The sequence below is a fragment of the Mastigoproctus giganteus genome, chromosome 11 (assembly GCF_048544385.1).
Source record: "Mastigoproctus giganteus isolate SK-2022 chromosome 11, ASM4854438v1, whole genome shotgun sequence".
In the NCBI taxonomy this organism is placed as follows: domain Eukaryota; kingdom Metazoa; phylum Arthropoda; class Arachnida; order Uropygi; family Thelyphonidae; genus Mastigoproctus; species Mastigoproctus giganteus.
This window is the reverse complement of record NC_143585.1, coordinates 151,542,305-151,554,659: the sequence shown is the minus strand read 5'-3', so window position 1 is coordinate 151,554,659 and position 12,355 is coordinate 151,542,305. Positions and strand designations below refer to the sequence as shown.

At 36.0% G+C, this 12,355-nt stretch overlaps 1 protein-coding gene across 2 annotated transcripts in view; it reads left to right on the top strand.

Moving 5' to 3' along the window:
* LOC150078517 (uncharacterized) overlaps positions 1-12,355 on the top strand; it is a 257,309-nt gene that overhangs the window by 229,816 nt on the left and 15,138 nt on the right. For both annotated transcript variants that reach the window (XM_090384324.1, XM_090384325.1), the window contains exon 12: positions 12,204-12,311. In XM_090384324.1, the coding sequence (XP_090240450.1) occupies positions 12,204-12,311 (108 nt within the window). The remainder of the gene's footprint in view (positions 1-12,203; positions 12,312-12,355) is intronic.

The window sequence follows — 12,355 nt, the reverse complement described above, 5'->3', positions numbered from 1 at the left end:
TTTCTTGTTGGGTTAATGTTTTTTTTACTAGAAAAAACATCCGTGTGACTCTCTCTGGTATAACTTCTTGCCCTGTGGATGGGAAAACATATGAGAGAGTAAATTTTAAGCAAGAAAAGAATTTTAACTATATTAAATACTGTGGCAAGAGATGGTCAAATGCTGAAAAAGTTAGGCAAATTTTAAGTTTCTGCCTAGAATTGATACGATAAAGCCTTGGTTACAATTCAAGCTACATGCAATATTTGTATTGACTGGACATGACATGGTTTAGCTTCTAGCCTATGTGAACAAGGCTTGGCACCTAATGGGTTATGTTCTTGTGGACAAATAGAGACTAAAGAACATTTAAGGTTACACTGTATAAATTAATGTGATCTTAGATTTGAGCTTGAAAGTGCAGTTGGAACTTTGGACTACGTTTGCCGACAAAACACTGTTCACTTAAATTTAACAATATATGTATTAAAGTTTTAAAATGAGGTTTATTTTGTGCACTAGGTAGTAGCTCATCCATCCAACAGTGGCAGGTATGGTAGCCCAGCTCATTGGGATTTGTGAGATAAACATTGTTATGTCTTATTCCTCTTGAAATGTATTAGTATTATATTTCTTTTAAAAAGGCTTCTGTTTTAATTAAGACATATCAATCGCGTATAAACTATGGTTTAGTAAAAAATTCAGAGCTACGGGGCTCAATAACTTCCACGATTTTTTAATGTATTAAAAAGTAAGAGATTACCTCAATCTTTTTCGTGGAAGGCTTCCAGTCCATGAGGACATTCATTTAACACCATTTCTTCCTTGCGTTACTTACTATGGGAGATGTATTGACGATATACTTATTATAACATATCAAAACACCACTCAGGACATTCTACTGGTATTCGGTAATATTCACACGAGACTACATTTTACACTGGAGGAGGAACAGATACAAAAAAAAGCCCTGAATTTCTTAAATTTCACTCTCACACGTGACATGCAAAAAATCCAATTTAGCATTTACCGAAAACCCACCAATTCGAGGATGTACCTGCATTACCGAAGTTATCATCCATTCACGTATAAGAAATCTATTGTATTTGACCAGTTTTTCAATGCTTACAAATGTTCCTCGTCTGAACCCTCCTTACACTTAGAAATTGTTTCACTAACTGACAGGTTTTTAAATAGAGGCTATCCTCACTCCGTTATAAATCAAATCAGATTACAGGCTAAAAATAAAATAGCAAATATGATACCCATTAAAAATACCAATAAAACACACTTTATTTCCATATCGTACATTGAATAATGGTACAGGCAGCTTAATAAACTCTTTAGAAATACTGAATTCAAAATTATAGCCAGGCCCATGCAGAAGCTCTATAATATATTAAAAAATCACACGATTCTTCCTTCTTGCTCAGCACAGGTAAATGATGTTGTGTACAAAATTTCGGGTAGTCGGTGTGATTCATTGTACTAGGGTTTCACTCGTTGCATGTTAGATTTACGTGTCAAGCAACATGCTGCTTCCGTCCGCGCGTCGGAGTTGGCCTTTCATGCGGTCAGTGATGGTCATGTATTCGTATTCAATGAACTGGTAATTTTAAATATACAACACAATTACATAAAATTATTGATCGCTGAAATGCTTGAAATGAAACTACACAAAAATTCTATCACTGTGCAATGGCTTTATCTAATTTCGGATTTCTGGTCCTTTTTGTGCATGCGCCAATATAAATCTCTCTATATTTCAGAGTCAAATACACACACAAACACTTTGCAATATTCCCATCGTGAACACAGCGATCAACCGAAAAGCGTGGTCCGCTTAAGGAAGGGAAACAGCTGTACATTTCATTTAATTTGAGTATTCATCCAGATCGTAACTTTTAATCCATTTAATTTCAAGTTTTTAATCTTTTCAATTGTAATTTTAATAGTGATTTTAATTATTTATTATCGGAAGCAGTTTTAACTATTTATTCTGACACAGTCTTCTCGCACTCATGGTCTTGCTGCAGTGGTTTGATGTGTTTCAGGATTGGGTTGGGGCTTTCGGTTCCGTTGTGCATCGGATTTGGTCGGGTCTCTGCGAGTGAGGGAATTCATTAATTCATTTTTTTCACCTTTTTTCATCTTATTTTATTCGTCACAAATGTAGGACAATTGACTGGAAGCATTCCACGAAAAAGATTGAGGTAATCTCTTACTTTTTAATATAAACTATGGTTTCAATAGGAGCATATAGGAGCCTGCCTGATAACATAGGAGAAGAGGAATAATTTGCATCCAAAATGTCATGTCTTGGATGCTATCTGAAATATTGTTATTGCTTGGGAAGGTGTAATACAGCTAACCCTTGGATAACATGGTAGTTAGGTTCCTACAAAATCTCGTGTAATGCGAAACCGTGTTATACAGGACTAAGAACCAGTACAAAAAAGGGAGTTACATTCCAAAAGCTAACAAAAATACACCTTTTTTTTTTTTTTTTTATAAATATATGACTATCAGAAACTTAATTTTTATAGTTGTAATAACTTAATGTTTTAACTATTATTTTTTATAATAGTAGCAACTTAAATAGTAATAGCTGAACAAACATCTTACCTTACAAACTGTGATACTTATATATCAGATAATGTACATTCATTTAATTTTCTTCCTCTTTATCGCTGCTAAGCACAATCTCTTCTGCAGCATCTAGATTTTGTGTACCTTCTGCTCTCTTTAAAAGTCATGAACTGCACGCTTCGAAGTCACAATTTATGGTCTCAAACAAGCACAAGTTCAATAACACAGAACCTAACCCAGGGATCTCCCAACAAAATACAGTGGACCCCCGCTTTAAAGATATAAAGCACAAATTTAGCTTTATTACCTTACCAATTAACAAAGTTAAATGATAAGTGAAAATTGGAAGAATATTTTCTAGTTAGCAAAATAAAAATAAATTTATGCTTACGTACATAGCTTAATTAATACATACTGTAATATGTACACATTACATACTGTATTATTTATATTGATATTTCTGTTCACTGACTTTATTTTGGTTGTAAAATTTAAAATAGTTAAAATAAGCAATTAATAACAAAGAACACGGTGCACCCAAGTTGCAATAAACACGATACGCACAAGTGAGATACGGAGTAATGAGTTTCTGAAAATTTATGTGTTTTTTATATGATTGAACATTTCATGGAAGGAGAAACACATTTCACCATAATAATGTGAAAATCCACAGAATTCCAGCTATCGGTACTATAGCAAATGCAAGAAGATCGAGTTTACTATCCGTTTATAATTGATTACACTAACAGAAAAGACCAGTATACCGGAAACTGCAAGTTGTTTATATTGTTTTATGGTAGTGACATTCAGAAATGTGCTTTAGAAAAATACCATGAAGGCGATAACGACTAGCAAGTCAACAGCAGGGATTCACAAAAAGGAATGGAAACATTGAAAATTACATCTAACATAACAGCAGTGTTTTCACAGCACAAAAATACCGTGTTATATGAGATTTCCCGCAATTCTCAAAAAATCGTCTTAGAGCGAAACCATGTTATATAAGTACAGTGTTTGCGAGGATTGCCGCAATTTATCAAGCGTGTTATAGCAAAACCGTGATGTAGAAGTACTGTGTCATACAAGGTTGCCTGTAATTAACTATTTCAGAAAGAGTAGCATTGGTGGGGAGGGAGAGAGAGAGAGTCATCAAAAAAACAGAAAACTAATGTTGACAGCAATGTTGAGGAATGGAGAACTCTGAAGGAGCATGTGGAATTTGTTGGTGAATTTGAGGAGTTAGCATTAGCATTAGTAGAGGCATATGATGCAAGAAAGCAAGCTTATTCAGCATCAGCCAAAAAAAAAAAAAAAAAACCCACTCCCATTTCACCCCTCCGTTCGTTCGAAATACCTGTCCAGTTGAGCCTTAAATTTGTTTAGGCTATCAACTTCAACAACAAGTGATGGAAGTCGGTTCCACCAACCAACCACCCGCTGGCCAAAGGCAAATTTCCGCACATCTATCCGACATCCGTCCTTCCTCAATTTGAATTTATGCCCTCCGAGGTGATTATTCTGAGCAAGATGAAGAATCCCATTGGCATTGAGCATGCTCAAACCATTCAAAGCCTTATACACCTCTATCAGATCACCTCGCCGGTGCCTAGTCTCCAGACTCTGTAAATTGCAAAACTTAAGCCTTTCTTCGTAAGAGCAACCCTTTGTTCCATTCACTAATCTTGTTGCCCTTCTCTGTACCCATTCCAGCAGCTCTACATCCTTCTTGAAATGAGGCCTCCAGACCTGTATACAGTACTCAAGATGTGGCCTAACCATTGCCTTATACAAGGGAATAATCACCTCCTTATCCCTGCTAGAAAAATTCCTGTATATCATTGACAAACACCATGAGCTACTCTTGCAGCTCGTCTGCACTGCTCAGAGAACTTCATATCTGCCTGCACAATTACCCCCAGGTCCTTTTCATTCTCCACCACTGTCAGTGTAGTACCGCAGAGTTGATACGTTGCTCTGGGGTTACTGTTTCCCATATGTAGTACTTTACATTTGTCAATGTTAAACTTCATTTGCCACCTCTCAGCCCATCTGTTCAACCTTTCCAGATCCTGTTGCAGCAGCATAGCATCAGTAGTGTCCTTAACAACCCTGCCAACCTTTGTATCATCTGCAAACTTGGACATTAAACTTGATATCCCATCATCAATATCATTCATAAACACCGAAAACAACAACGGACCCAACACTGAACCCTGAGGAACTCCACTAATAACATTAGTCCACGTTGAGCAGTGTCCATTGATTACCACTCTCTGTCTTCTGCCACTCAACCATCCCCTTATCCATAGCAGCAATTTGCCTCCAATGCCACACTGCTCCAATTTGTGCAGCAGTCTTCCATGTGCAACAGTATCAAAAGCCTTTCTAAGATCCAAATATATAATATCAAAGTTATTCCCTGCATCCAGTTCTTTTGTGACTACATCATAGTATCCAATCAAATTGGTCAGGCAAGACCTGCCCTTAACAAAACCATGCTGCGTCTGAGGTATAACTGAATTCTTGTCTAGATGATCCTGCAGTGCTTCTTTAACCAGTGCCTCCATTAACTTACCTGGAACAGAAGTTAAACTAACAGGTCTATAATTACTTGTGTCAGCCTTTGATCCTCCTTTGTGAATTGGGGTTACATTTGCACATCTCCAGTCTATGGGTACCTCCCCTGAGTCCAAAGAAGCTCTCATAATTATGGCTAGGGGTTTGCTTACTTCCTTTGCTGCCTCCTTTAATATAACTGGATAGATCCCATCCACCCCAGGTGCCTTTTTTATGTTTATCCTCAACAATCTCTCCTCCACTTTCCTCTCAGTTATTACAAAATCATCCAGCTCACTGCCAATGTTTACTTTACCTACATCATTCTCCTTCCTGAATAACTCCTCATGCGTGAATGTAGATGCAAAATACTCGTTTAGATTGTTAGCCACCTGAGCAGGATCCTCAACTGTTGAACCATCAATATCCAGTGGACCAATCTGATTCATCCCTTTCCTTCTCGAGTATAAATATGTAAAGAACTCTTTTCTGTTTTTCTTTGCATCCTTTGCCAAGGATTTTTCGTAGTCTGCCTTTGCCTGCTTAATCGCCTTTGTGACTTGGTTACAGACCAACTTATATCTATCATATTCTTCCATGTCACCCATTAATTTGTATGTATCCCATGCATTTTTCTTCTCTGCCACATGTCTCATTAGTTCATCTGACACCCATTTAGGCCTAAACCTTGAACAATATTTCTTAGTTGGTATGTAAAGCCTGGTAGTCTCCAAGATTAGTTCCTTGAATGCTTCCCATTTTGAATGTCTAAATTTTGAGTTTGCTGTTGGTAACATCATCAGTTGGTCCCACTGTATAGAATTTAAATACTGTCTCAGACCATCATAGTCGCCTTTACGAAAACAAAAACCCTTCCCTTTACCTCTGATGGTAGTTACCTCCTTGAGTAAATCCCACTTCAACACACTGTGATCACTGCCACCTAGTGGTTCATTTATCTGCAGATTCTTAATGCATGAAGAATCACTACTGATAATCAGATCAAGAGTATTGCTCCCTCTTGTTGCCTCACGAACATGCTGATGTAGAAAACAATCATAAATCCACAAAAGCCTTGCTAGTGTGCGAGTGACTAACCCACAAATTCCAGTCAATATCTGGGAAATTAAAATCTCCCATTATAAGACTCTCTGATTTACTGGCCCACTCTATTTCCCTGTACAATATCTTATTATACTCATCAGAGTCATTAGGCCTATAGCACACTCCTACTCTCAACTTTGATTTCCCTATGCTTATGTCACACCAAACTGACTCAACACTGCCCTGTCCATCGATGTCGACTGGCTTCACTTCCTTGGACCTTATGTGTTTCTTAATTAATAGCATAACCCCTCCTCCCCTCCTGTCTATCCTTTCTATACACATTGTATTCTCCAAATTCCAGTTCCGCATTACTTATATCTGTGTGACACCACGTCTCTGATATCCCAACAATATCTGCCTTTGATGTTTTGAGCAATACCTCAAATTCATCAAATTTATTTTTTTTTAGGGTGGATGATAAAGTTACTACCATAGCAACATCAGGTGAGCTGCTGAGTGTAGTGTACAGTACCACCACAAACAGCTGAGTTTTTGTTAACAGTGATGAAAGTGAAAAGGAACGCAATGCCTTCTAAATAAAAAGGTGCCCATATGCATTGAATGTAATTGAGAATATGTTGGCTTGAAATAATGTTGATAAAGAAATTGCATTTTATAATATCTGTGCTGCATTTAAGAATGCATATAAGACAAAAACTTTGAAAGTGAAATTAGATTTCTCCTTTAAAGAAAGAATTAGATCAATTAAAGTGTTAATTGGTTTTCTTTAATATTGGGACTGTAATTCTTTTACTGCTTTGTGATGCTAATTACATATGCACTGTATTTTTATTCTCTTAGTTTACTTATATATAAAACAAAATCTAAACTAAGGATGAATTATTATTGTTATACTAGGCTTTTGGTATTGTTTTTACTTTTACTCTTATTTATTTTATTCATTTTTGTTATTTTTAGATATGCATTCACAAAAAAAATTCTAGTTTTGACACATGGGGCGCCTCCGTAGCTAGGTGGGAAGGAGCAGCAGCAGTGCGTAGCACACGCTTCTTGATTAGACCGGGGTTCGAGCCCGTCACCACCAAATACAGAGGATGGTGGTGGAAAGGTCAGGGAATGACCACCGCATATCCCGGAGAAATATGGCCTTAGTTGCTAATGCTTCTAAAAAAAAAAAAAAAAAAACCAACAACAGTTTTGACACTTTTGGCTGATCACATTACTACAAATCTCATTATTACAAGACAAATTTTAGTTCATTGAACTTTGTATAGGGTGAGGCAGAGAAACCTGATGAATTTGAAATGAAATAACTCACCAAAATTTTGGTTTTGTATTTAATGATACTATTACTAGGAAGTACATATGATACTATTTTATTTTTTTAAAGATCAAATCAGTGAGATGTCACCCGTTATGCCTCAAGCATTGTTTTCCAATCTGCTTTGAAGATTTTTCATCACTTTCTGGAATCACTCTTACTCATTTTGTTGTAATTCTCCAGTTTATGAGTCTAGTGACATATACTTTACTCTTAAGGTAATCCCAAAGCCAGTAGTCACAAGTGGCTAAATTCAAAGAACGTACAGGCCATGGAACATCACTGTTTAGTGAACCTACATGCCCTGGAAACGTTTTGAGCAACACACTTACTATTGTCCTCGGCATATGAGTAGTTGCCCCATCTTGCTGTAATCATATGGTATTAAGATCGATTCCGTGGTGGCAGAGTTCTGGTTCCACAAAATTTCATAACATTTCCACATGTTTTCCTGGTGTAACCTTAACTGTACCACTTCCATTGTCTTCAAAGAAGTAAGGGTCTATGGTTACAAATGATGCAACCCCACACTAGACAGTAACTCTTTCACCATGAAGAGTACGTTGATAGAGCTGTTTTGAATTTTTATATGCCCATATCAAAAATTCTGTTTGTTGACAGAACCCGACAATTCAAACTGTGCCTCATCTGTCATAAGCAGGACATTCTTGACATCTCCCTCAGTCATAATCCTGAGGAATTTGCTCAGAAAAATTCTGGTAAGTAGTATGTCCCTATCACTTAGCTCTTGAACAACAGCCATTCTCGATGAAAATCGAGATCCTTGCATAAAATTCTGCACAAGCTTTGCACAGAACTTCTCAGGTTTGCTTCTTTTGGACTCCAAAGGAGTCCAAAGCATTCAGCCAGGAAGCAAACCACATTTGGCTTGTCTCACATTTTCAACATTCTCCAGCATTTGTACTCTTTACAAATTACCCAGAGGTTTTTTATTCACTGCAGAAACACTTTGCCAAAAGTTCTGTACCCATACCTTTATCGTGTTATGACTGGGAACTGGGCCACGATGAGCAATATTGAAGTGAGTGCAAAACAACTGAATTGCGATAACAGTCACCATTCTTGAAATACATTTCAGTAACAAAAGCACATTGTTTCATGGTTCACTTCTCCATCACTAATGAAATGGCATGAGATGACCTACTTACTGATGTAGGCTGTACTACTCCATCTGGCATTGTTGCCACAGTAATGTGATTTGAAAATTTTTAGGGTTCTCTTCTCCACCCTGTATTAATGAGATTGTACTGTACTTAATAATAGGAGATTTATTGGTGACATCATCCACGAGTTCACATTTTAAAGACAAAGGTTTGCAAACATTTTTTTTTAAAAGTGAAACTACAATATGAACTGAAACTTATTATTTTATTTTATTTATTATTTTTTTTTGTAGCTAGTGCCACACCTAGAAATTGGGTTTTGTTACTGAAAAAAATCAGCTATTTCATTTAGCAATATTTCAGTTAAGTCCAAAAGATCGAGAATAAGCACTGAACTGAGAAAGTTTTGCTGGAATAAAATTAGAATGTGTCAGAAGCCCTCTTAGCCGACATGATTGAGACTGGTAATTATTCGGTTAATCAAAAAATCAGTGAAAGCAAAGAAACATAAAAATATATATATACATACATTATCTACCTTAAGAATTTTATTTTTTCACAGAAAACGCATTCATTTTCATAAAAATCAGTCATTTTCATACGTCTAGATGAAATTGTGATATTTTTCAGCCATCCACTGTGTGGTTTTTTTTTTTTTTTTTTTTTTTGTAAACATGCATCATTGGCTGGTGGGTGCACATGAAATTTTTGGCCCTAGATTTGATTCCATTTCTTCATATTTGGTCCATTTGTGTGATTTCTGCATTTGCCATAAATCTTTGTAACTTTCAGCTTGCCTGAAATCAGTTAATATATAGAGTTCTTCTTTATCTTCTTGTAGATCAGGACTACAAGATGGAGTGGTTAACATTTCAACCTTGGGCCAAAGCTTTCTCCAAGATTTTGTAAATGCTGAACTTAAAATTTCATTCCATGCTAGTGCTATATTATGAGCATATATTTGAACTTGATGACTTACTGATTCTAGAAGACCTATATTAATGTCTGCTGTTTTTATTAGAATTGAACCCAAAAACTTTTGTGTATATTATCTCTTTAAAAATTCTAGAACCCCTTGGCTGGATCAAGGATGTTATATTTGGTGGTAAAAACATCACTTTGTGTCCTTTTCTTTGAGTATTCCTTTATCTCTATCTCAATTTGAGTAATTGAGATAGAGATAAAGGAGCATTATCTAGAAAGAGAATTGCCTTTTTTTGGGGGCAAGTTTTTTCTTAAAGTGTTTCTTTACAGAGGTACAAATGTGAGTGACAGTATGTTAAGATGAACAGTTTATATTTTTTAAAAGCTCTAGGACTTGTTGAATTTCCAATTACAAAAAAAAAGTAGCAATTTGTGAATTCCACTTGCATTGCTACAGATGGCTGTTGTGGATTTTTCTATCTTGGTGCGGCAGACTGCACCTTTTTTAACATCGTTTTTTGTAAGTAACATCTTACAACAGAACTATTTGTCCATATTGTAGAGTTGTTTTTCCAGTCAGTTTAAATCTTATGTAAATTTTTGAGCTGTCAGTTGATCAGGGGATAATCTCTCCCCAATAATACTCAATATATAAGCATGAAAATCAATAGGCAGGTGTGCTATACTACATTAGCCACGAGCATAGTGGACTTGTGCCATGGGCATCAGAGTTATTTGGGGGGTTGTCAATTAATCTGATCAATTAATTTTATGAGCTGGTTATGCAGAGGTTGGATAAAGGGACTTCTACTGTACTAGGCATTTTTAATCCTGCATTGTTTAAAACTTAATATTTGCAGGTTGCATCATCAACAAAAGCCCTGAAGTTTGGGTGTTTGTAAGCTCTAAATAGTAAACCAGAAAGAGCCTCGTTGTGGGATGTCAGTTGTTGCAGGTTTGACAATTTTTTCTTAATTGTTCTTAAAAGTTGACATCCGATTACTGATGTGTTCTTCAGTACACCAAAGGATCTTTAATTGCATAAGGCTAGAAAAGATGAATTAAATCGAGAACATTGAGACAATCAAAATCTGCTGTGAGATCCAATACTACCTTTTATAGAATAATGAACCATTGCTATATTTGATGGTGTGTATTAAAGTTGTGATTAGGTTATTATAGTTCTGGCTGACACCAAATTCCAAGCCCTGTTTAATACAAACTGTATAAGTTATCACCAGGATTTCCCATATATTCTTGTGGGGTTTAAATTGTCAATCACATTAATAACCAAACAATGTAGAAAAACAGTGCAGAAGGTCTGTGACATTTTATTGAATGTTTTCTTGTAGGGAGGTCATAATCTAATTGTATAAGGCAATTGTATGACCACACTTTGAATGCCGTGTTCAAGTATGGAAACCTCACCTTAAAAAAAAAAGAAGAAGAAGAAAAAAGAAAATTGAGCTTTTTGAAATGGTCCAAAGACAGACAATGTGCCCAAGGAGATTGCAATAAGGGCATCCAAGGAAAGAATCTGAATATGTGGGCTTGAACTTAAAAACTAGGACTTTAATCAGTTCACCTTAAAGTGTGGCGCCTCCGTAGCCAGGTGAGCAGGAGCAACAGTGCGTAGCACACGCTTCTTGATTAGACCGGGGTTAGAGCCCATGACCACCAAATACAGAGGATCCAGAAAGGTCAGGGAATGACCACTGCGTATCCCTGGAGCAATATGGCCTTAGTTGCTTAATGCTCCTAAAAAAAAAAAAAACAAATAACAAACCTTAAAGTGTATAAGCCTCTGAGAGGGTAAAATGAATAATGGTGTAATTTTCACTGTTATAAGTGATTTAAGAAGGGCCATAAATTTAAATTACTGAAGAAAGAGATTAGACCGAATTGCAGTAAGTCGGTGAACTGGAATAAGTTACTTCCATGGGTGGTTGAGGCTGATAGCTTTATTCAAATAGCAGCCGGATAGACACTCATGTGAGGATGGAGTCAAACAGGTAGTTCATTTTATTTTATTATTATTTTTAACTTTGAATTCTTTTACTTTGAAACACATCATTTTAATTAACATCATTTTTAATTAACTTTCTTTTGGCTAGTGCAGCAAAAGCCCAGATCTTCCTTGCACCACATGGCTAATACTAATATCATAGTGAGCAGTAAGAGAGGAAACTAGCTACCCTGCTGTCCGTGGGACCAGAAATTTTTAAAATGGGCTGTCATAAACAGTATCTTGTCTTTTAAACAATAATCATATAAACCAAATGGGTTAACCTTGCTAAGATTAACCCGTTTGATTTATATGATTGGTTTGAAAGTGGAGCAATACCAATACAGTTCTGCTGTGAGCACTAATATCATTACATTTACTAAGCAGTTTAAACTACTAGAAAAAAATAAATAAATACTTTTCATAATATACTTACATAATTTTCAAAAGGCCAGAGAACCTGACTATTCCATAATTTCAAAATTCATTTTATCTAGCATTTACACATGTATGTGTATTTTATCAGTAATACCCATATGTGCATATATTTTATGGATAAATAATAGTGTATTCTAGAAATGTTTCTCTGGCTCAACTTGCATAGAATTAACCATTTGCTTCTAAAATAATTTTACAGGAGAAAGAAATTCTCTTCATACCAGTGAAGAACTTGGCCATGGTATCCACTCATCTACACAGTCTCCTCCTGTATCATCAACCATCCAAACAACCACAAATAATCCAGGTAAAGCAGAACTTTATTTGGGAAAGTAATATTTACTTTTCTCA